Genomic DNA, 26477 nt, shown 5'->3' on the forward strand with positions numbered 1-26477 from the left:
ACACGCTGACCCTCAACACGGGGGCCCCTCAGGGGTGCGTGTTTAGTCCCTTCCTGTACTCCCTGGCCGCCCACGACTCCAACACCATCATTAAGTTTGCTGACGACACGACGGTGGTTGGCCTGATCACCAAAGTCGATGAGACAGCCTATCGGGAAGAGGTCAGCTAAACAAAAGGATCTGATCATAGACTACAGGAATAGACTACAAGCTCAGATCCTCAAAAAGTTGTACAGCTGCACCATTGAGAACATTTTGACTGGCTGCATCACCACTTGGTATGGCAACTGCAAGGCACCCGACTGCAAGGCGCTACAGAGGGTAGTGCATACGGCCCAGTACATCGCTGGGGCCGAGCTCCCTGGCATCCAGGACTTCTATACCAGGCGGTGTAAGAAGAAGGTCCTACAAATTGTCAAAGATCCCAGCCATAGGCTTTTCCCTCTGCTACAGCACAGAAAGTGGTACTGATTCACCAAGTCCGGAACCAACAGGACCCTGAACAGCTTCTACTCCCTGCTAAATAGTTAGTTAAATAGTTAACCAATAGCTACCCTGACTAGCTGCATTTATTATTTTTGCACTAACTCTTTTGACTCATCACATACGCTGCTGCTACTGTTTCTTATCTATTATGTTGCCTAGTAATTTTATCCCTACCTAAATGTTCACATCTACCAATTACCTCGTACCCCAGCACATCATCTCAGTACTGGTACCCCATGTGTATAGCCAAGTTAGCGTTACTCATTGTTTATTTATTCCTTGTGTCATTATTATTTTTCTCTCTGTATTGTTGGGAAGGTCCCGTAGATAAGCATTTCATTGTTAGTCTACGACATTTGTCGTTTACGAATCATGTGACACGTACACTTTAATTTGACAATTTGAGATAAGAAACTATTTATTGATGAACTACATTGAAATAGAGTTTGAATTCATCCAATGAGAACTTCGACTTTACTTCCTTCCTTAATTCCCTACCTAAAAAAGGACGTCAGAAGAATCTACATTTTATCTCAAACTTGAATAGAAGAGTTTCATTCCAAAATGCAACCGTACACAGTATATCCTTTTTCAGAAATGGCATAAGAGACTGGTGTGTTTTGTCACTATCTAATCATGGTATGGGGCTGTTCAATGAGAGACATGTATTTGTTAAAAATTACTTGATGGTTTAATTTCAGAGAGATACAGTTGAAGTCGGAAGTTTACCTACACTTAGGTTGGAGTCATTAAAACTTTTTGGCGCACCCATCCCTTTAGCGGGATCATTTTCGTCAACATCCGCTGAATTGCAGAGTGCCAAATTCAAATTAAATTACTAAAAATATTTAATTTTCATGAAATCACAAGTGCAACATAGCAAAACACAGGTTAGCTTGTTGTTAATCCACCTGGCGTGTCATATTTCAAAAAGGCTTTACAGCGAAAGCAAACCAAGTGTTTATGTAAGGACATCTCTCTCAGCAGACAAATGTCTCGGATGTTTGCACTCACGAGACTCCCAGTTACACATGAATGTTTCTTTTGTTCGATAAAGATTATTTTTATATCCAAAAACCTCCATTTGGTTGGCGCGTTTTGTTCAGTAATCCACAGGCTCGAGCGGTCACGACGGGGCAGAGAAAATTCCAAATAGTATCCGTAAAGTTCGTAGAAACATGTAAAACGTTTTTTATAAATAATCCTCAGGTTGTTTTTACAATAAATAATCGATAATATTTCAATAGGAGAGAGAGAGAAAATGCTCCAAGTTGTTGGCGCATGCAAAACTCTAGGGACACCCAGCCATCCACTGATGCAATGTAATCATTCTCGCTCATTTTTTCAGAATAAAAGGCTGAAACTATGTCGAAAGACTGTTCACACCATGTGGAAGCCATAGGGAAAGGAATCTGGTTGATATCCCTTTAAATGTAGCGAAGGCATGCTATGGAACAGGGAGGTTTCAAAATAAGAGGCACTTCCTAGTTGGATTTTCCTCAGGTTTTCACCTGCAAAAACAGTTCTGTTATACTCACAGACAATATTTTGACAGTTTTTGAAACTTTAGAGTGTTTTCTATCCTAATCTGACAATATATATATATATATGCATATTCTAGCTTCTGGGCATGAGAAATAGGCAGTTTCATTTGGGTATGTTTTTCCTCCAAATATCAAAATACTGCCCAATACACTCAACAGGTTAAAACTTGTTTATCAACCACTCCACAAACGTCTTGTTATCAAACTATAGTTTGGCAAGTCGGTTAGGACATCTACTTTGTGCATGACACAAGTAATTTTTCCAACAGTTGTTTACAGACAGATTATTTCACTTATAATTTATTTTCCAGTGGGTCAGAAGTTTACATACACTAAGTCGGCTGTGCCTTTAAACAACTTGGAAAATTCCAGAAAATTATGTCATGGCTTTAGAAGCTTCTGATAGGCTAATTGACATAATTTGAGTCAATTGGAGGTGTACCTGTGGATGTATTTCAATGCCTACCTTCAAACTCAGTGGCTCTTTGCTTGACATCATGGGAAAATCAAAAGAAATCAGCCAAGACCTCAGAAAATAAATTGTAGACCTCCACAAGTCTGGTTCATCCTTGGGGGCAATTTCCAAACGCCTGAAGGTACCACATTCATCTGTACAAACAATAGTACGCAAGTATAAACACCATGGGACCACGCAGCCGTCATACCGCTCAGGAAGGAGACGCGTTCTGTCTCCTAGAAATCATGCGAAAAGTGCAAATCAATCGCAGAACAACAGCAAAGGAGCTTGTGAAGATGCTGGAGGAAACAGGTACAACATTATCTATATCCACAGTAAAACGAGTCCTATATCGACATAAGCTGAAAGGCCGGTCAGCAAGGAAGAAGCCACTGCTCCAAAACCGCCATAACAAATCCAGACTACGGTTTGCAACTGCACATGAGGAGAAAGATTATACTTCTTGGAGAAATGTCCTCTGGTCTGATGATACAAAAATATAACTGTTTGGCCATAATGACATTGTTTTGTTTGGAGGAAAAAGGGGGAGACTTGCAAGCCGAAGAACACCATCCCAACCATGAAGCACGGGGGTAGCAGCATCATGTTGTGGGGGTGCTTTTCTGAAGGAGGGGCTGGTGCACTACACAAAATAGATAGCATCATGAGGTAGGACAATTATGTGGATATATTGAAGCAACATCTCAAGACATCAGTCAGGAAGTTAAAGCTTGGTCGCAAATGGGTCTTCCAAATGGACAATGACCCCAAGCATACTTCCAAAGTTGTGGCAAAATGGCTTAAGGACAATAAAGTCAAGGTATTGGAGTGGCCATCACAAAGCCCTGACCTCAACCCTATAGAAAATTTGCAGGCAGAGCTGAAAAAGTGTGTGCGAGCAAGGAGGCCTACGAACCTGACTCAGTTACACCAGCTTTGTCAAGAGTAATGGGCCAAAATTCACCCAATTTATTATGGGAAGCTTGTGGAAGGCTACCCAAAACGTTTGACCCAAGTTAAACAATGTTAAGGCAATGCTACCAAATACTAATTGAGTGTATGTAAACTTCTGACCCACTGGGAATGTGATGAAAGAAATCAAATCTGAAAGAAATCATTCTCTCTACTATTATTCTGACATTTCACATTCTTAAAATAAAGTGGTGATCCTAACTGACCTAAGACAGGGATTTTTTACTAGGATTAAATGTCAGGAATTGTGAAAAACTGAGTTTGAATGTATTTGACTAAGGTATATGTAAACTTCCGACTTCAACTGTAAATAATCAGCTCAATGAAATATATCCGCCTCACTCTCAGAGTACCTCCTGGACTCTGATCTGGTTTTGACCTTATTGCCTGTCCATGACCATTCTCTTGCCTACCTCTTTGGATTAATAAACATTGTAAGACTCCAACCATCTGCCTCCTGTGTCTGCATTTGGGTCTCGCCTTGTGCCTTTATAGTACGAACTGGCTCTGACAGACCCAGTAGACTTGGACCAGCTCTGTCAAGCTGTCTCCCTGCAGGGAGCCACCATTGGGAGAGATCAGGAGTTACTACAGGTCCTTTTGGAAGGGCTCAGTTCCTTGACGGAACACCACGACCATGGGTTAAGGGCTATTATGGAGCAAATCAGGGAGTTAGCTCATCAACTGTCTGCCACCTCTTAAAAACCCCAATCGACCTGTAATTTTATCCCTATCTGTGGCGAGTTTGTACAGCCTATCCCGACTCCCTGTGAACCCTGCTTACCTCCTCCAGAGCGACGTTTGGGGAATCCTGGTACCTGCTGCGGTTTTCTTTGTCAGTGCTCGCTTATTTTTGAGCTGCAGCCATCTTCGTTATCTTCAGACCGATCGAAGATAGCGTATATAATTACGCTAATGTCAGGAAGGGTGCTCTCCTGGGCTATGGCAGTTTTGGAACAACAATCTGCCATTTGCGGTCATTTGGAGGAATTCATGGCAGAGGTCAGACGTTTTTGAGTCTCTGGTATCCGGGAGAACAGCAGCCAGCAAACTGTTTGACTTACGTCACAACTCCCGTAGTGTGGCAGACTACGCGGTGGACTTTCTCACGTTGCCTGCAGAGAGTGCCTGGAATCCGGAGTCTCTTTTCGATACTTTTCTGCACAGATTGTCTGAGGAGGTAAAGGATGAGCTAGCTGCTCGGGAACTGCCGGTGGACCTCAACTCCCTTATCACCTTAACCATTAACATTGATGGACGCCTAAGGGAACGCAAGAGTGAGAGGAGGTCTGGTCTCAGGCACACACGTAAGTTTCCAAAGGCAGCTCTTCCGAGAGGAGTCAAAGCCACCCGAGCTTTCTCGTGAATCTATGACGGGTTAGTTGGAGACTCCTGAGTTTATGCCGTTGGGAAGAGCTAGGCTATCAGTTTGGGAGCGCGCACGGAGGATAAATAATAACTGTTGTCTGTACTGTGGAGGGGCAGGACATTTTATAGCTAGCTACCTGCCCTATTAGGAAACCCTTGTCTCTAGTGGGTACCAGTACTATGGTGAGTCAGACTGGGAGTTCCCTAATTCCCATCACCCCCACACCCCTTTTTGCTCTTGTGCTGTGGGGAGACCAATCTAAGTCTCTCTGAGTGCTCATTAACTCTGGGACTGATGAATGTCTTATGGATGTGTTAATGGGATTTATATGTTTAAATGAATGATTAGAATATTCCACTCTGAAACCATTTATTGAATGAAATTGATTAGAATCATTAGATTATTCTAATGCTGTGTGTGGTTTTAGTCAGTAGAATTATATATCTGGGAGTGTAGTTTTTAGTCAGAATTAGGGTATAACAATATATCTGTAACAATATGTCTAGTATCTTGAAAACAGACTGTCTGAGCAAGATTCGGTGCCGACCTTGGCTGGGGGCACTGAGAACTTCCCAGGGTCTCCCTATCTTGAGGGAGGGCGGGGAGTGATTCTCACGGACTCCCCTAATCTCTGTTGGCTGGGTAGCTGGACAGTGGATGCGTAGGATACCTAATGTTTTGTGTGGAAGTATGTGTGTCGCTATAAAATGAATGTCTTTGTATTGTGGACTCCAGAACGTTCCCTTGAATAAACATTTGACTATTGTGGACTGGGCCTCTGTCTGTTTTCATTTCAGCCAGTATCTGACAAATCCTGGTTGCAGACTGAGTAGTTTAATTGAATTGGTTTATGAACATTGAGAACATAATTCTCCTAACAGGATGCCACGATAGCTTCGAAGCTTGGTATTCCCACTCAGCCTCTCTCTGTGCACATGGATGCTAGGGCATTGGACGGCCGCTCTATAGGGGAAGTCACCCATAGTACAGTAGTGTGCCCCTTCAATTACGTGTTCCTGGTAACCACATTTCCTCCCCTTTTCCTGGCTACAAAAACACAATCCTGTGATTGACTGGACCACAAGCTCCATCCTGGGATGGAGTCCTTTTGCCATTCCCACTGCCTTCAAGCAGCACATCCCCAAGTTGTCCTCCTCAGGATGTTAGCAAGACTGTGGATGTCTCTGCTATTCCTACTGAATACCATGACCTCCTGGAAGTGTTCAGTGAGGCACGTGCTACTTCCCTTCCCCCGCACCGTCCTTATGATTGTGACATTGACATTCTCCCAGGCACTACACCACCACGGGTTCGATTGTATTCTCTGTCTGGACCAAAGACCAAGGCTACAGAGGAGTACATAGAGGAGTCTCTGGCAACTGGGGTCGTCCGTCCTTCTGCATCTCCTGCCAGTGAGGACTTTTCTTTGTGGAGAAAGACAGGACCTGTGCATTGACTACCGGGGACTTAACAATATCACTGTAAAAAATTGGTATACCCTACCTCTCCTCGGCGTTTGAACCTCTCCAGGGGGCTATCATGTTTTCCAAGTTGAACCTTCGGAATACCTACCACCTGGTTCGGATACACGAGGGGAATGAGTGGAAGACAGCCTTCAACACAGCCAGTGGACATTATGACATCAATTATGACATCAAGTTGACATCAACTTGTTTGCAGACTTTTTTACATGTTGCTGTGCATTTTGTTGCCAGCCTTACTTTGCTACCTGACAACTTTACGTTTTTTACTTTTAATTACCGTTTATATTTTCAGTTTTTCCCTCACTCAACCTTTTTTCATTCAACTTTTTCACTCCGGACGCTTTATCTGGACATGGTTTGTCAGGACTTCCAACAGCCGAAGCTAAGTAGTAACATTAACATGAAGCCTTCTAATTGCAGTCGCTGGACAAGCCCAGCTTCAGACACAATCGTTAGGCAAGGGTAATTTCAGTGTAGGAAAGGATGAAACAGCATCTGTGCCACCAGTAACTACAGATAGTAACGTTAGTACAAATCCCCTCGCACGGTCCTCGCAGCCGGACAACCTTCTCATGGCTTCTGGAGGGAAATGCTGTAGGAATGCTCAACCGGTGTCGCTCATTTAGCCGACAGAAACTTTCAACCGGTTCTCCCCATTAAGCAGCGAGTCGGAGTCTGAGGCCGAGCCTTCTCTGGTCTCTACTCCTCCCGTTACGGGGTCTGAGATGCCGAAGCTTCCCACCATTAGCTCTGACAAATTAAAAACCCTAGTCATTGGCGACTCCATTACCCACAGTATTAGACTTAAAACAAATCATCCAGCGATCATACACTGTTTACCAGGGGGCAGGGCTACCGACATTAAGGCTAATCTGAAGATGGTGCTAGCTAAAACTAAATCTGAAGAGTGTAGAGAGTATAGAGATATTGTTATCCATGTCGGCACCAACGATGTTAGGATGAAACAGTCAGAGTTCACCAAGCGCAACATAGCTTCAGCCTGTAAATCAGCTAGAACGATGTGTCGGCATCGAGTAATTGTCTCTGGCCCCCTCCCAGTTAGGGGGAGTGATGAGCTCTACAGCTAAGTCTCACAACTCAATCGCTGGTTGAAAACTGTTTTCTGCACCTCCAAAAAGATAGAATTTGTAGATAATTGGCCTTCTTTCTGGGACACCCACAAACAGGACCAAGCCTGGCCTGTTGAGGAGTGACGGACTCCATCCTAGCTGGAGGGGTGCTCTCATCTTATCTACGAACATAGACAGGGCTCTAACTCCCCTAGCTCCACATTGAAATAGGGTGCACGCCAGGATAGTGGAGTCTGCCACTAGCACAGTCAGTGTAGTCAGCTCAGCTATCCCCATTGAGACCGTGTCTGTGCCACAACTTAGGTTGGGCAAAACTAAACATGGCGGTGTTCGCCTTAGCAATCTCACTAGAATAAAGACCTCCTCCATCCCTACTGATGATACTGTTATTTACTGTTGTGCCTCGTCTCTTACAAAAGCTTTCCAGAACTTGCAAACTGCTTTTGCAAACTGCTTTTTATACTGTTCAACATACCTTGTGTCGGTTGAAGCTTATCCTCAATACTGACAAAACTAAACTAATGGTGTTTTCTAAAGCAAGAAATAGACCTCTGAACCTTTCACCTATTACTGTCAGGGCAAGGAGATTGAGGTTGTAACCTCATATAAATATCTTGGAATTTTAATTGATGATGGCCTCTCTTTTAAATTGCATATTCAACAACTTACAAAAAAATTGAAGCTGAAATTGGGATTTTATTTTAGGAATAAGGCCTATTTTTCTTTTGAAGGCAGAAGGAGGCTAGTATCAGCTACATTTATGCCTTTACTAGACTATGGGGACATTTTATATATGAATGCTTCCACTCAGTGTTTGAGATCAATTGACACCCTTTACCATGGCACTTTGAGATTTATTTTAAACTGCAAAACCCTTACACACCATTGCACTTTGTATACCAGGGTTGGCTGGCCTTCTCTTGTCACTCGTAGGCTCAGGCACTGGTATACTTTTATTTACAAAGCCATTTGGGGTTTACTACCTTTTTATTTGGGCATTTTTATTGTTCAGAAATGTGGTGGGTACTCTCTTCGTTCGCTGGACTTTATCCTGCTAACTGTTCCAAATGTCCGAACTGAATTTGGTAAAAGGGCTTTAATGTACTCTGCGCCATTGTCTTGGAACGCCTTACAAAATACTTTTAAACTGCAAGAACTTGTCCCGATAATTTTAAATCGCTGATGAATGATCTTGAGACTGATTCCCTGACCTGTCAATGTTTTTAATTTGCTGTTTTTGATTTTGTTATACTCTTGTGAATTCTATGGTTTTTACTAGATTACTTGTAGTTTTTCATGTTGTTTGTCTGCAATTTTTGTAATGACTTGGTGCTGCCTATCTTGGCCAGGACGCTCTTGAAAAAGAGATTTTAAATCTCAATGAGCCCTTCCTGGTTAAATAAAGGTTAAATCAAATAAAAAATAAAACAATTATTGAAAGAGATCGTGATACCTCACATCTCAAAATAGGGCTATTTAATGTTAGATCCCTCACTTCCAAGGCAGTTATAGTCAATTAACTAATCACTGATCATGATCTTGATGTGATTGGCCTGATTGAAACATGGCTTAAGCGTGATGAATTTAATGCGTTTACGATAGTAAATTTCAATTTAAAAAAGAAAAACAACGTTTTCGTCTTTTGAGCTTCTAGTCATGAAATCTATGCGGCCTACTCAATCACTTTTTATAGCTACTGTTTACAGGCCTCCCGGGCCATATACAGCGTTCCTCACTGAGTCCCCTGAATTCTTATCGGACCTTATAGTCATAGCAGATAATATTCTAATTTTAATATTCACATGGAAAAGTCCACAGACCCACTCCAAAAGGCTTTCGGAGCCATCATCGACTCAGTGGGTTTTGTCCAACATGTCTGGACCTACTCACTGTCACAGTCATACTCTGGACATAGTTTTGTCCCATGGAATAAATGTTGTGGATCTTAATGTTTTTCCTCATAATCCTGGACTATCGGACCACCATTTTATTACGTTTGTAATCACAACAAATAATCTGCTCAGACCCCAACTAAGGAGCATCAAAAGTTGTGCTATAAATTCTCAGACAACCCAAAGAATACTTGATGCCCTTCCAGACTCCCTCTGACTACCCAAGGACGTCAGAGGATAAAAATCAGTTAACTACCTAACTGAGGAACTCAATTTAACCTTGCGCAATACCCTAGATGCAGTTGCACCCCTAAAAACTAAAAACATTTTTTATAAGAAACTATCTCCCTGGTATACAGAAAATACCCGAGCTCTGAAGCAAGCTTCCAGAATATTGGAACGAAATGGCGCCACACCAAACTGGAAGTCTTCCGACTAGCTTGGAAAGACAGTACCAAGCAGTATCGAAGAGCCCTCACTGCTGCTCGATCATCCTATTTTTCCAACTTAATTGAGGAAAATAAGAACAATCCGAAATTTCCTTTTGATACTGTCGCAAAGCTAACTAAAAGGCAGCATTCCCCAAGAGAGGATGGCTTTCACTTCAGCAGTAATAAATTCATGAACTTCTTTGAGGAAAAGATCATGATCATTAGAAAGCAAATTATGGAGTCCTCTTTAAATCTGCGTATTCCTCCAAAGCTCAGTTGTCCCGAGTCTGCACAACTCTGCCAGGACCTAGGATCAAAAGAGACGCTCAAGTGTTTTAGTACTATATCTCTTGACACAATGATGCCTTCCTGAAGACAAACAATGTATATGAAATGCTTCAGTCTGGTTTTAGACCCCATCATAGCACTGAGACTGCACTTGTGAAGGTGGTAGATTACCTTTTAATGGCGTCAGACCGAGGCTCTGCATCTGTCCTCGTGCTCCTAGAACTTAGAGCTGCTTTTGATACCATCGATCACCACATTATTTTTTATTTGTTATTTTATTTTTTGGAGAGATTGGAAACCCAAATTGGTCTACACGGACGAGTTCTGGCCTGGTTTAGATCTTATCTGTCGCAAAGATATCAGTTTGTCTCTGTGAATGGTTTGTCCTCTGACAAATCAACTGTAAATTTCGGTGTTCCTCAAGGTTTTGTTTTATGACCACTATTGTTTTCACTATATATTTTACCTGTTGGTGATGTCATTCGAAACACAATGTTAACTTTCACTGCTATGCGGATGACACTCAGCTGTACATTTCAATGAAACATAGTGAAGCCCCAAAATTGCCCTCGCTAGAAGCCTGTGTTTCAGACATAAGGAAGTGGATGGCTGCAAACGTTCTACTTTTAAACTCGGACAAAACAGAGATGCTTGTTCTTGGTCCCAAGAAACAAAGAAATCTTCTGGTGAATCTGACAATTAATCTTGATGGTTGTACAGTCGTCTCAACTAAAATTGTGAAGGACCTTGGCGTTACTCTGGACCCTGATCTCTCTTTTGACAAACATATCCAGACTGTTTCAAGGACAGCCTTTTTTCCATCTACGTAACATTGCAAAAATCAGAAACTTTCTGTCCAAAAATGATGCAGAAAAATTAATCCATGCTTTTGTTACTTCTAGGTAAGACTACTGCAATGCTCTACTTTCCGGCTACCCGGATACAGCACTAAATAAACTTCAGTTAGTGCTAAATACGGCTGCTAGAATCCTGACTAGAACCCAAAAATTTGGTTTAGCCTCCCTACACTGGCTTCCTGTTAAGGCAAGGGCTGATTTCAAGGTTTTACTGCTAACCTACAAAGCATTACATGGGCTTGCTCCTACCTATCTTTCCGATTTGGTCCTGCCGTACATACCTACACATACGCTATGGTCACAAGACGCAGGCCTCCTAATTGTCCGTAGAATTTATAAGCAAACAGCTGGAGGCAGGGCTTTCTCCTATTGGAGCTCGATTTTTATGGAATGGTCTGCCTATTTATGTTTTCAGATGGTCATATGATTGAGTGTAGTCTGGACCAGGAGTGTGAAGGTGAATGGAGAGGCTCTGGAGCAACGAACGCAGGAGTGGTAGAGATACTCTTAATGATCGGCTATGAAAAGCCAACTGACATTTACTCCTGAAGTGCTGACTTGTTGCACCCTCGACAACTACTGTGATTATTATTATTTGACCATGCTGGTCATTTATGAACATTTGAACATCTTGGCCATGTTCTGTTATAATCTCCACCCGGCACAGCCCGAAGAGGACTGGCCACCCCTCATAGCCTGGTTCCTCTCTAGGTTCCTTACTAGGTTTTGGCCTTTCTAGGGAGTTTTGCCTAGCCACCGTGCTTCTACACCTGCATTGCTTGCTGTTTGGGGTTTTAGGCTGGGTTTCTGTACAGCACTTTAAGATATAAGATGATGTAAGAAGGGCTAGATAAATACATTTGATTTGATGAGTACCTGGTCATGCCATTTAGACTCTCCAACGCCCCGCCCCCACTGTCTTCCAGGCTTTGGTCAATGATGTGCTTCGGGACATGCTAAACCGGTTTGTGTTTGTCTACCTGGACGACATCCTGTTTTTTTCCCGATCTGCCCAAGAACATGTACTCCATGTCAGATAGGTCCTTCACCACCTCCTGGAGAACCAATTGTTTGTGAAAGCCGAGAAGTGAGTTCCACAGCTCTTCTATTACCTTTCCGGAATATGTCATTGTTGAGGGAAATGTTCAGATGGATCCTGGAAAGGAAAAGGGTGGATTGGCCTCAACCAACGTCCAGGGTGCAGTTGCAACGGTTTCTGGGGTTTGCAAACTTCTACCGCCATTTCATTCGGGATTACAGCACCCTGGTGCCCCCCCTCTCTGCACTCAACTCCCCCAAGGTACTGTTCAAATTGTCTCCAGCTGTCGACACATCCTTTGTGGACCTGAAGCATTGGTTCACAACAGCACCCATTCTCATCCATCCTGACCCCACGTGTCAATTTGTGGTGGAAGTGGATGCTTCGGATGTTGGAGTGGGGGCCATCCTGTCCCAGCGATCTGTCCAGGACCAGAAGCTTCATCCCTGTGCATTCTTGTCCCATCGTCTCAATCCTGCAGAGAGGAACTACGATGTTGGCAGCCGAGAACTCCTGGCAGTGAAGATGGCGTTGGAGGAGTGGAGGTACTGGCTGAAAGGAACAGAACAGCCATTCCTGGTCTGGACCGACCATAAAAACTTGGAATATCTCCGTTGAGCCAAGCGGGCCCGGTGGGCCCTCCTGTTTACCAGACTCAACTTTACAATTTCCTACCTTCCTGGGTCTAAAAATGTGAAACCTGATGCTCTCTCCCACTGCACAGTTCCTCTGCCACACCCTCGACTTCCAAAACCATTCTCCCTACCTCATGCCTTTCTGCCACTGTGGATTGGGGTATTGAGAACCTGGTTCGCGAGGCGCAACGCTCCCAACCTGGACTTGAAGGGGGCCCGTCTAACCGGCTGTTTGTCCCTAACCCGTTCTGGTCCCGTATCCTGGAATGGGCTTATTCCTCCAGGCTGACCTGTCATCCAGGGTCCCGTACACTAGCCTTCCTTCGACAATGTTTCTGGTGGCCCAAAATGGTCCCTGACGTCTCTGCCTTCGTCACTGCATGCACTGCGTGTGCTCAAAACAACTCCACGGAAAGCTCCTTCTGGCCTTCTGCAGCCACTACCGGTTCCTCATCGTCCCTGGTCTCACATATCTCTGGACTTTGTCACTGGGCTCCCTCCATCTGATGGCAACACTGTCATTCTGACGGTAGTCGACCAGTTCTCCAAGGCCACCCATTTCATCCCTCTCCCCAAACTACCTTCTGCCAGGGAGACAGCCCAGCTTATGGTGCAGCATGTCTTCCGGACCCATGGACTCCCGGTAGACATGGTCTCCGATCCAGGTTCTCGTCTCAGTTCTGGAAGGCATTTTGCACCCTTATTGGGTCGTCGGCCAGCCTGTCATCCGGATTCCATCCCCAAACTAACAGTCAGTTGGACCAAGCCAACCAAGACCTGGAGACCACCTTAAGGTGCCTGTTCTCAACTAACCAAACTACCTGGAGCCGTCAACTGGTCTGGGTGGTGTATGCCCGGAACACTCTTCCCAGTTCTGCCACGGGACTCTCTCCATTCGAGTGCTCCATGGGATATTAGCCTCCACTCTGCCCGGAATAAGAATAAGTTAGCCTACCCTCGGCCCAGATGTTTGTCCGCTGCTGTCGACGTACCTGGAGAAGAGCCAGGGCGGCTATTCTCAAGACCAACACTAGGTATTGTCGACAATCGGACTGTCGCCGGACACCAGCTCCCCGCTACTGCATTGGGCAGAGGGTATTGCTTTCCACTTGGGATCTACCCCTTCGGGTAGAGTCCCGCAAGCTGTCTCCCATTTCCCATCTCCAGAGTACTGAGTTCCACTGCTGTCCGTCTTGTGTTACCCCGCATTCACCCTAGCTTACATGTGTCTAGGATTAAGCCTGTGTCTCACTGTCCTTTTGTCTTCTGTGTCCAGGCCCATCCCTTCTCCCCGGGTTATCGGTGGCCAGCCAGCATATACGGTCAGACGCCTCCTGAAGGTTTGACCACGGGGTAGGGGTTTCCAGTACCTGGTTGACTGGGAGTGTTATGGCCCAGAGGAGAGGTGCTGGGTTCCTGCTAAAGAAATCTTGGATCCGGCCCTCATCGCAGATTTCCACCCCCGACAACCCGGTCAGCCAGGTATGCGTCCAGGTAGGAGGTCCCTAGGGGGTGGGGATACTGTTTCTGTTTCACCTGTTCCTGTTATTGTCTCCACCCCCTCCAGGTGTCACTTATTTTCCACAGTGTATTTATTCCTGTTTCCTGTCTCTCTGTGCCAGTTTGTCTTGTATGTTTCCAAGTCAACCAGCGTTTTTCCCGTTCTCCTGCTTTTTGCATTCTCCTTTCTCTAGTCCTCCCGGTTTTGACCCTTGCCTGTTTCTGGACTTTGTACCCACCTGCCTGACCATTCTGCCTGCCTTGACCACGAGCCTGTCTGCCACTTTGTACCTCCTGGACTCTGATCTGGTTTTGACCTTATTGCCTGTCCACGACCATTCTCTTGCCTACCCCTTTGGATTAATAAACATTGTAAGACTCTAACCATCTGCCTCCCGTGTCTGCATTTGGGTCTCGCCTTGATAAACCTACTGGCAAATCCTTTTTAATCCTGGTCATATGAAGAGAAGTAATGAAGATAAATTATAGATAAAACGTATAGGTGCTCATCGGCCTTTGGGCATAAATATTACACAACAAAAATTCAACACAGAGTAGGTTGGAAGGAATCAGTGGCTAACTGCAAAGCAATCATTACCCTGCTATTCAGTGGAGTGGCTGTGTGGTCACAAGTCTAATATTAAAGGTCTCTTTTCCTAGTTTAATATGATAAACATTCAACATTGGCCATGCTATCAATTAAGTATGATTTGTGCCGCACTCAAAACAACTGTTAACTTGGAACTGCAAAATTTGACTTTAGTGAGTTCAAGACAACTGGGAACTCAAGAAAAACGAGCTATGACTGGGAAAATACGTTTTGCACTTTCATCCAACTCGGAATTGTAAATCGGGAACTCTGGTCTTTTTCTAGAGCTACGACCTGAAGATCACTGACATCATAATGGTTCAACCTTCCCAGTTGTCTTGAATGCACCATAATGCCAGACTTTGATCCCATAGTTTGATGACAGAATTTGCCCACGACGGACTGCTGCACCACTTGTGAGCACAGCACAAGGTGAGTCCAAACATGTCTTGTATGCAGCTGCCTAAATTATGTAATGTGCCAGGGAGATATGTATACTGTAGCTAAGAAATTAATACTACTGTAAGTGTATGTTGTGTAGTAAACTGTTAGTAGCCCATGTGCCTCACCCTAAATTTGGTTTATTTTCTCCTCTTAATTTTTCCTCTTAATCGCTGGCATGCATCCCACTTTCTTTTTTTTTTGCCCCACCAAGATTTACATGCTAAAATCGCCACTGGTTAACGCTAGTCTTCATTATAACAGGGATTAAACCGGGATTAAAAAATGACTGTGAGATTGGACCATGCATGCAATTAAGATGACAGAAGCATTGACCTGACACCCAATTACTGTAAAACCACACATGCATGCACATGCACATGCACACACACACACACACACACGCACACGCACACACACACACCACCAGGCACTTCAATCACCAGCAATAATCTGTCCCCGCTGCCATCTGTTGGCCCATCACACACATCTAGATTAAACACATTTAGAACCACACTTAATGCCCATTCCGCTGGTGATCCGTCTACATTTAGGAAATGTGGAAATTGCTCTTCGTCCCTGCCCGGGCAAGTTGTGTCAGAGTCTGACATCATTACTGAGAAATGTGATGTGATGTTTTTTTTATTGGATGTCCTCTGTAACCAAGGCCTTATTCCCCCGAGTGCTCAGTTTGGCCAGGCGGCCAGCTCTAGGAAGAGTCCTGGTGGTTCCAAAGAAATGTTTTGGTACTCTTACCCAGATCTGTGCCTCAAAACAATCTTGCCTCGGAGCTCTATGGACAATTCCAGTATACTCCCACACCATTCTGTTGTTGGGGTACAATTCCAACACAGAAAAGCTGCTTTTTAACATACTTAATAAAATTTATTTTAGGAAAACAATTTCACTCATATTGTAATTAATAATAGGTCATATTTCATAGTAATCTGGAAACACTGGACAGTTACACTTTAAGAAGTAAAATGGTCTTTCTTTATAGGAATAGGGAATACCTTTCGTTAAATAGAAAACAAATAACTCAGTTGACATTCATACGGTTGGTTATATATTATGGTGATATTGTTTATATGGATGCAGCTGCCACTATATTGAAGCCATTGGACATAGTTTATCATAGCACACTGCATTTTATTATGGGCATCAGGTTCAATACACATCATTGCTTTCTGTATCAGAAAGTAGGCTGGCCCTCTTTGAAGTTTCATAGATCCATACATTGCACTATTTTTGTTTATAAAGCCCTCTAGCACCAAACTTTCACCATACATTACTTCATCGTTAACCTACATCAGATTTTTTTTAACTTTTTTTTTTTTGCACCTTATTTGTGGAATAATCTCGAAAACTCACAAAATTTGATGTTTTGGTGCCGCTATCACAATTCAGACAGCTAATTGTTCATATTTTTACTGAAGAATGTGTTTGATTTGTATGATTGCGTTTTGATGATGTTGATGGTGGAGTATTTTGTATTTGTAAATGTACATTTGTATTGATTGTGTACATGCAGGGCTCCCTTTGGAAAATAGGCCTTGGTCTCAATGGGATTTACCTGCTTAAATGTTAAATAAAAATAAATAAACACAACTATCTGCTCAAGTCTATCCCCTCTCCTCTTTTCCTGACTCTGTGGGGGGTGATATATCAGATCAGAATCTCGTAAATGTCACATTAAATAAATAATTGAGAAAGAATCACAGAATCTTTGTGCACAAGTACCCTCAATGAACTCTACTGCAATTCATGTGGTTAATTTTGCAGCGTTGGGGTTGGTTGGTTAAATAATCATGGTAATATTTCCTTTGGGGCTCTTCAAAAATCAGATTTGAAAAAAAGTAAATATATAATATTTTTAAAATATATACAGTACCAGTCAAAAGTTTGGACACACCTAGTCATTCCAGGGTTTTTCTTTATATATATATATTTTTTTTTTTACTATTTTCTACATTGTGTAATAATAGTGAAGACATCAACACTATGAAATAACACATATGGAATCATGTAGTAACCAAAAAAGTGTTAAACAAATCAAAATATACTTTATATTTGACATTGTTCAAGTAGCCACCCTTTGCCTTGATGATAGCTTTACACACTCAACCAGCTTCATGAGTTAGTCACCTGGAATACATTTCAATTAACAGGTACCTTGTTGAAAGTTAATTTGTGGAATTTATTTTCTTCTTAATGCGTTTGAGCCAATCAGTTGTGTTGTGACAAGGTAGGGGGGGGGGGGGGGGGGGGTATACAGAAGATAGCCCTATTTGGTAAAGACCAAGTCCATATAATGGCAAGAACAGCTCAAATAAGCAAAGAGAAACAACAGTCATCATTACTTTAAGACTTGAAGGTCAGTCAATGCGGAAAATTTCAAGAACTTTGAAAGTGCACTCGCAAGAACCATCAAGCGCTATGATGAAACTGCCTCTCATGAGGACCACCACAGGAAAGGAAGACCCAGAGATACCTCTGCTGCAGAGGATAAGTTCATTAGAGTTACCAGCCTCAGAAATTGCAGCCCAAATAAATGCTTCACAGAGTTCAAGTAACAGACACATCTCAACATCAACTATTTAGTGGAGACTGTGTGAATCAGGCCTTCATAGTCTAATTTCTGCAAAGAAACCACTACTAAAGAACACCAATAATAAGAAGAGACTTGTTTGGGCCAAAAAAACACGAGCAATGGACATTAGACAGGTGTAAATCAGTCCTTTGGTCTGATGAGTCCAAATTTTTGATTTTTGTTTCCAACCGCCGTGTCTTTATGAGAGTAGGTGAAAGGGTGATCTGCACATATGTGGTTCCCACCGTGAAGCATGGAGGAGGAGATGTGATGGTGTGGGGCTGCTCTGCTGGTGACACTGACAGTGATTTATTTAGGATTCAAGGCACACTTAACCAGCATGGCTACTACAGCATTCTGCAGCGATATGCCATCACATCTGTTTTGGGCTTAGTGCGATAATCATTTGTTTTTCAACAGGACAATGACCCAACACACCTCCAGGCTGTGTAAGGGCTATTTTACAAAGGAGGAGAGTGATGGAGTGTTGCATCAGATGACCTGGCCTCCACAATCACCTGACCTCAACCCAATTCAGATGGTTTGGGATGAGTTGGACCGCAGAGTGAAGGAACTACAGCCAACAAGTGCTCGTCATATGTGGGAACTACTTCAAGACTGTTGGGAAAGCATTCCAGGTGAAGCTGGTTGAGAGAATGCCAAGAGTGTGCAAAGATGTCATCAAGGCAAAGGGTGGATACTTTTCAGAATCTCAAATATAAAATATTTTGATTTGTTTAACACTTTTTTGGTTGCTATATTTTTATTTATTTCACCTTTATTTAACCAGGTAGGCTAGTTGAGAACAAGTTCTCATTTACAACTGCGACCTGGCCAAGATAAAGCATAGCAGTGTGAACAGACAACACAGAGTTACACATGGAGTAAACAATTAATGATTCTATATGTGTGATTTCATAGTTTTGCTGTCTTCACTGTTATTCTACAATGTAGTAAATAGAAAAAAATAAGAAAAAACGTTGAATGAGTAGGTTTGTCCAAACCTTTGACTGGCATTGTATATTTTAGAAGAAAATATTTTTCACAAAAGTCGTACCCAAGGCTTTTAATAGTCCTGTAATAGCGGACCGATATAGCCATCTGCAGCGCGGGCAAAAACTTCTGTCCACCCCCCCACCCACACGTGTGTTTGCTCAGCTCTGTTATATATTAGTCTGTGAGGTGTAGAGAGGTATTAAAAATGCACACTAAATTGCCATTTACAGAAGACAATGTATGTCAGATGAGCTATTTCTGAAATGAACATCATATAGCATATTTAGCACATAAACTAAGCATTTGTGATAACATAGAGCAAATCTTGTCTCTGTTAAGTTATGCAGATGAGATGTGACCCCTCATGCGTCGAAACACCCACACTATTTACTAAACGGAAAACGGATGGTCCGACATTATACCCGCCTCTCCTGGAGTATTGGTAAGACAACAGCGGGGGGATTGGGAACGCTGTTCATTTGCATCGGACACAGGGCAGAAATTAGGTTCCCGTGGTGATGGATTGGCTGTCTCACAAAGATTTAAACAGACTGAGTGGAATTCCGGATCGGAATTCTCAGCGTCACAGGTTCCCAACTTTTCTCGTTATCGTCCACCTCCTAGCAAATCTATTTCATCCTGAGGTTGTCTGAATGAGAGTATAATATAAGTTTAAATTTTGGTTGTTCTCAACACGACTATTGCTCATCACAATAGCTCATATTGTGATGAGCAATAGTTGTCCATATAATGGCAAGAATGTGGCAACTCCTTCAAGACTGTTGGGAAAGCATTCCAGGTGAAGCTGGTTGAGAGAATGCCAAGAGTGTGCAAAGATGTCATCAAGGCAAAGGGTGGATACTTTTCAGAATCTCAAATATAAAATATTTTGATTTCTGTTTAACACTTTTTTGGTTACTATATGATTCCATATGTGTGATTTCATAGTTTTGCTTTCTTCACCTCCTAGCAAATCTATTTCATCCTGAGGTTGTCTGATTTTCTCACACAACAGCTACTCCATAATGGCTCTACAGTCGTGGCCAAATGTTTTGAGAATGGCACAAATATTAATTTCCACAAAGTGTGCTGCCTCAGTGTCTTTAGATATTTTTGTCAGATGTTACTATGGAATACTGAAGTATAATTACAAGCATTTCATAAGTGTCAAAGGCTTTTATTGACAATTACATGAAGTTGCAAGGAGTCAATATTTGCAGTGTTGACCCTCTTTTTCAAGACCTCTGCATTCCGCCCTGGCATGCTGTCAATTAACTTCTGGGCCACATCCTGACTGATGGCAGCCCATTCTAGCAAAATCAATGCTTGGAGTTTGTCAGAATTTGTTTTTTTGTTTGTTTGTCCACCCGCCTCTTGAGGCTTGACCACAAGTTCTCAATGGGATTAAGGTCTGGAGAGTTTCCTGGCCATGGACCCAAAATATCGATGTTTTGTTCCCCGAGCCACTTAGTTATCACTTTTGCCCTATGGCAAGGTGCTCCATCATGCTGTAAAAGGCATTGTTCTTCACCAAACTCTTCCTGGATGGTGGCAGAAGTTGCTCTTGGAGGATGTGTTGATACCATTCCTTATTCATGGCTGTGTTCTTAGGCAAAATTGTGAGTGAGCCCACTCCCTTGGCTGAGAAGCAACCCCACACATGAATGGTCTCAGGATGCTTTACTGTTGGCATGACACAGGACTGATGGTAGCGCTCACCTTGTCTTCTCCGGACAAGCATTTTTTCCCAGATGCCCCAAACAATCGGAAAGTGGATACATCAGAGAAAATGACTTTACCTCAGTCCTCAGCAGTCGAATCCCTGTACCTTTTGCAGAACATCAGTCTGTCCCTGATGTTTTTCCTGGAGAGAAGTGGCTTCTTTGCTGCCCTTCTTGACACCAGGCATTCCTGCCTGCTGCCATTCCTGAGCAAGCTCTGGACTGGTGGTGCTCCGATCCAGCAGCTGAATCAACTTTAGGAGACGGTCCTGGCGCTTGCTGGACTTTCTTGGGCGCCCTGAAGCCTTCTTCACCACAATTGAACCGCTCTCCTTGAAGTTCTTGATGATCCGATACATTTAGGTGCAATCTTACTGGCAGAAATATCCTTGCCTGCAAAGCCCTTTTTGTGCAAAGCAATGATGATGGCACATGTTTCCTTGCAGGTAACCACGGTTGACAGAGGAAGAACAAAGATTCCAAGCACCACCCTCCTTTTGAAGCTTCCAGTCTGTTATTCGAACTCAATCAGCATGACAGAGTGATCTCCTGCCTTGTCCTCGTCAACACTCACACCTGTCTTAACGAGAGAATCACTGACATGATGTCAGCTGGTCCTTTTGTGGCAGGGCTGAAATGCAGTGGAAATGTTTTTTTGGGGATTCAGTTCATTTGTATGGCAAAGAGAGACTTTGCAATTAATTGCAATTCGCCTGATCACTCTTCATAACAATTTGGAGTATATGCAAATTGCCATCATACAAACTGAGGCAGCAGACTTTGAAAATGTATATTTGTGTCATTCTCAAAAGTTTTGGCCACGACTGTATTTTAGTCCATGAACTTTAAATGGCTGTCAATGAAGAAATGCTGAAACCACAAATTTAACCTGGTGCATATCTCATGTACGTTGAAGATTGGGTTTCTGCTGTTTGGAAGAATCGTTACCTGTATCTACCACATTAATGGGAACCAGACAGGACTAGAGTATGTAAAATATCATATTAAAACCATACATTTAATTTGGGCCTATCTGTGCAGCCTCCTGACAGGTATACCTGGTACATGTATCAACCTCGTTCACTCAAGTAATTCATTCACAGCAGTCATTCCTTTTTTGTTGTGCTGTGAATAACCAACATGGCCATCCTCCAGGATGACTCAGCGATGCCAGTGTCAGCATGACAGAGGAAGAGCAGGTGGGATACACTGTCTGCCGAAATAGAGATACTGAAGGACACACACACACTTGTATCCACACACACACACACATGCATACACAGTAAATCCTCACACAGGGTTTCAAATTTAACAATAGCTCTTGGGTGTGTCAAAAATTAACTGTGGAGCCAATGGATTTTCAAACCTTATGTGGCTTCCCTGGTTAACCTATAGGGCTTACATGGTTTGTATGAGTTTACCCAGCCAATTAATTTGAACCCTGCACACAATGAGAATCACCACTTTTTCAACTTCAGGGTGGCCTGAAGGCATAAAAGAGAAATTGGAGTTGAAATTTGGTTGTTGTGTGGGTTATGGCTGCGTGTTTCCATCAATAGCGCAGTAATGAGAGGCTACATTCATTACTAACTCTAATCAATAACATGAGCCCAGTGTGAAAAGGGGTGTGTTGACCGCTGTAATTATAGGCCAATCCTGATAAATAATATACTCATGACCCCTTGGGTGAACACACACGCACGGGCACACACAGTGTAAGAATGGAGACAGAAACATAATGTATGGCTGAATGCACCAACCAACAAAAAATCATCACCCAGTATTAACTGACAATACTATTGTACAGTACACTAGTCAATCATAGGGTTCACAAAGGAGCTTCCTCTGCACACGCCAGTCTTGTCCCTAACTGTTGGTTCCAGGAAGCTGTGGAAACAGGTTCTCTTTGTTCCTGTAACGACACAGCTGCATTGTTTTCCGCAGACTGATATTCATGGGTCTGTAAGCAACACAGTAAAGGCATTGCTACTAGAAAAACAACAATTTATAGTACAGTATGTGTTTGGGATGGAATATGAATATTTATTTTTGCTTAAGTTACAGAAAGCCACATGACCTACTCCACAAATTGCCCCAAGACTTACATAATTATTTTCTATAATAGACGGTAAGCAGAAGAGGAGATGGTGTTGAGATAGAAAAGGAGGCATTTAAAGAGTTAAACGTTTCTTAATTGGTTATATATAGGTGCATCAGCTTAGGGATAAACACATTGCCTCCCAACCCTCTCTCTCTTTCTACTCACACACATGCATGCGTGCACGCGTGCTCGCACACACACACACACACACACACACACACACACACACACACACACAGAGATGCAGTGACACAAGGTCGTAAATCAAATACAGTGTAATCGGAGCGAGAGTAAGCAAGCTTAATGGACGCTAAAAAACAAACACACAAAAACACAAGCACGCACTTGCACACACACACACACACACAACACACATTATATTGTAGATTATAGAAGCTGGTAATGAAAGACTGATTTAGAGAAATGCAGTAGAAATTTTAGAGAATGTTTTACAGTATCACAGGTAAGCATTCCCCTTCCTCTTAGGCAATTGACAACACTAATGCTAGCTACAAAACAGAAATATAACGTCTTTATTTGTAAAGCATTAACTGTCACTACCCATTGAGTGGATACCATTAGCATGCACCACATTTTAATTATTTATTTCAAAGCCTTTATGTATTATGTCAGCACGAATCCTTCAGCAAATAATCTCGCAGTTGTACACATTCATTAAAGGTAGAGTAAGTCTGGCGCTATGCTATGGAGAGTGACGAGGAGGGGGTTGTTCGTCTTGACTTACAGCTCTATAACAGAGGACACCTCTGCTAGTGGGCGGTTCCTCCTAGTTGTGTAAACTGCATATACAATTACCATCAAGGGCAGTGCCACACAGAGCACTATGCGACTGATTGGCAACTCATTGATGTTGTTGGTACCTGAATGAGAGGGCTTTGGAGGACTTTCACCATCAATAGGTTGTTGTGGAGCAGTGATGATTGTCCCGACAGGATCCATAGTCCCACCTGAGACCTTAGAAGTGAGGTAGACAAATGTCTTCCTCGTTCCCTCAGTCAGCTGACACCACCACTTCCTGTTCTTATCCTTTCTCCAAAGTTTCACAGTCAGAGTGATGTCACAGCCAGACACCCGTGTGACCAGGTATCTGGGGTCTCCCTGCAACTCGCCACCTGTCTCATTCACCCAGCTCACCCTAACAATATCTCTAACGAAGGAGTCACACGTTACAGGACCGCCATATGTTAGCAGAGAGCACCTCAATGTTACATTTCTAGGATACTTTAGATCTGTCTCTGGTGTGGACATGGAGATGGTGAGAACAGACAGGTAGACAGTAGTATCCTCTCCAAGATGTGCTCTGCCATACTGTCGGTAGACATAGACTCCAGTATCCTCAGTGCCAATGTTACGAACACGTAGTGAGCAGTCAGACCCTACTCCCAGTCTCTCACTGCCCTCGTTTCCTTCATTTTGGATCTTCCCTTGAAAGACCTTTTCAGTAGCACTGTGAGACTCAGTTCTGCTGAAGAGCCACACTGTAGAGGAGCAGTCAGGGTGGACCACATTGGTACACGGCAGACTGACATCATCCCCCACACTGGAGTACAGGGAATGGGAGCCTCCATTGACACCTGGGTAGACAAAGAGGTTTCTTACAAAAACATATATTTTGAGGACAATTTGCTAAAATAAGAATCATAACAACGTCAGTATTTTTTGTATTAATTGAAATTATGTTCCATGCACCCCGCTATCCATAACATGGGCTACAGTACCGGTCAAGAGAAGGGCAATGTTAGGAGCTCCATCAGAAATGTATTGTGTGTAACCACAGCTATTCTCTCTGTGTTCTGTGTGTACAGTAATGTCTCTATATAAAACACCCTGATAGCCTTTAGTCATAGGTTGACTGGGAAATTATGTGACTTCCTCTTTTGTTCTGACAAGCCCTACCCTCACAACATTGCCTCTATGTATTCATTACCTCAGTAACATTTGGAAATAATGTATTATTGATATTATGAAACTACTCTAGATAGGGTGTGTGTTGAGGTCTTTGGTGTGTTAACCAACATGCAACATCCCTCTTCTCTCTACAATCAATACCCCCATCAATTCAACTCAGGCAACTCTCTGGGAATGCAGTGCTAGAAAGATCATGGTCTTGTCAGGTTCTGACCTTTATTTCCTTTGTTTTGTCTTTATTTAGTATGGTCAGGGCGTGAGTTGGGGTGGGCAGTCTGTTTGTTTTTCTATGTTTGGTTTCTGTTTCGGCCTAGTATGGTTCTCAATCAGAGGCAGGTGTCGTTAGTTGTCTCTGATTGAGAATCATACTTAGGTAGCCTGGGTTTCACTGTTGGTTTGTGGGTGTTTGTTTCCGTGTCAGTGTGTGTCGCCACACGGTACTGTTTCGGTTAAGTTTCTTCACGGTTCTTTTGTTATTTTTGTATTCAGTGTTCAGTGCTTTCTTTGATTAAAGTTATGGACACTTACCACGCTGCATCTTGGTCCGATCCTTACTCCTCTTCAGACGAAGAGGAGATCTGCCGTTACAGAAACACCCACCAACCAAGGACCAAGCAGCGTGGTAACAGGCAGCAGCAGCAGGAGAGGCAGCGATACCTGGAGAACTGGACTTGGGAGGAGATTCTGGACGGTAAAGGGGAATATTGCCACCTCAAAGCAGAGCTGGAGGCAGCGAAAGCAGAGAGGCGGCATTATGAGGAGCTAGCACGGGAGAGTGGCTGGAAGCCTGAGAGGTAGCCCCAAAAATGTATTGTGTGGGGGCACATGGGGAGTGTGGCAAAGCCAGGTAGGAGACCTGCGCCAACTTCCCGTGCTTACCGGAGAGAGAGAGGGTCCGGGCAGGCACCATGTTATGCGGTGGAGCGCACAGTTTCCCCAGTGCATGTGCATAGCCCGGTGCGGTACATTCCAGCTCCTCGTATCGGCCGGGCTAGAGTGGGCATCGAGCCAGGTGCCATGAAGCCGGCTCTACGCATCTGGTCTCCAGTGCGTCTCCTCGGGGCGGCGTACATGGCATCAGCCTTACGCATGGTGTCCCCGGTTCGCCAGCACAGCCCAGTGCGGGCTATTCCACCTCGCCGCACTGGCCGGGCTACGGCGAGCATCCAACCAGGTAAGGTTGGGCAGGCTCGGTGCTCAAGAGCTCCAGTGCGCCTGCACGGTCCGGTCTTCCCAGTGCCACCTCCATGCACCAGCCCTCTGGTGGCAGCCCCCGCACCAGGCTGTCTCTCCGTCTTCTGCCTACAGGTGCTCCCGCCTGTCCAGCACCGCCAGAGCCTTCCTCCTCTCCAGCGCCGCCAGAGTCTCCCGTTTGTCCTGAGCCGCCAGAGTCTCCCGTTTGTCCTGAGCCGCCAGAGTCTCCCGTCTGTCCTGAGCCGCCAGAGTCTCCCGTCTGTCCTGAGCCGCCAGAGTCTCCCGTCCGTCCGGCGCTGCCGGAATCTCCGGTCCATTTGGGACCCATGGCTAGGGTCCCCGGTCGGTCCGATCCTTACTCCTCTTCAGACGAAGAGGAGATCTGCCGTTACAGGTCTTGTGTGTGTATGGGGGTGATTCATGAATTTGCCTCAGTATTCTAATCATTTGTCTTTTGGGCTCATATTTCATGGACCTTCAGACCATAGTGTGATATGTAATGCAAACCGACCACATTTAGAGACAAGGAAGTGTGAATATCAACAGTGAAAGTTGTTTCCCACCTCAGATGTAATCAAAGGACATAATACTGGTCAGCACAACAAATATGGAAATGCCTTTTTGTTTAGTTTCTAACACTACTAATTAAACCACACCAGCAAGTGAAGAAAAGGAGGAGGATGGAATAGTGAGAGAGAGATTATTTAACACTGGCTTTTTGCATTTGCAACATAAAGATACAGTGGGGAGAACTATTTGATACACTGCCGATTTTGCAGGTTTTCCTACTTACAAAGCATGTAGAGGTCTGTAATTTTTATCATAGGTACACTTCAACTGTGAGAGACGGAATCTAAAAACAAAAATCCAG

At 43.6% G+C, this 26477-nt stretch overlaps 1 protein-coding gene and 1 long non-coding RNA gene across 2 annotated transcripts in view; one reads left to right on the plus strand and one right to left on the minus strand.

Moving 5' to 3' along the window:
• LOC149985636 (uncharacterized) overlaps window positions 1–26477 on the plus strand; it is a 240540-nt gene that overhangs the window by 169976 nt on the left and 44087 nt on the right. The window lies entirely within an intron of this gene.
• LOC110532621 (uncharacterized) lies at window positions 22401–25503 on the minus strand. The gene is made up of 2 exons (XM_090182431.1): window positions 25484–25503; window positions 22401–24098 (listed from the first exon to the last, which is right to left on the minus strand). The coding sequence occupies exons 1-2, from the start codon at window positions 25501–25503 to the stop codon at window positions 23225–23227; spliced, it is 894 nt and encodes a 297-aa protein (XP_090038557.1). The 3' UTR covers window positions 22401–23224.

Source organism: Oncorhynchus mykiss, chromosome 1 (genome assembly GCF_057628025.1).
Source record: "Oncorhynchus mykiss isolate SJ-2025 chromosome 1, ASM5762802v1, whole genome shotgun sequence".
NCBI lineage: Eukaryota > Metazoa > Chordata > Actinopteri > Salmoniformes > Salmonidae > Oncorhynchus > Oncorhynchus mykiss.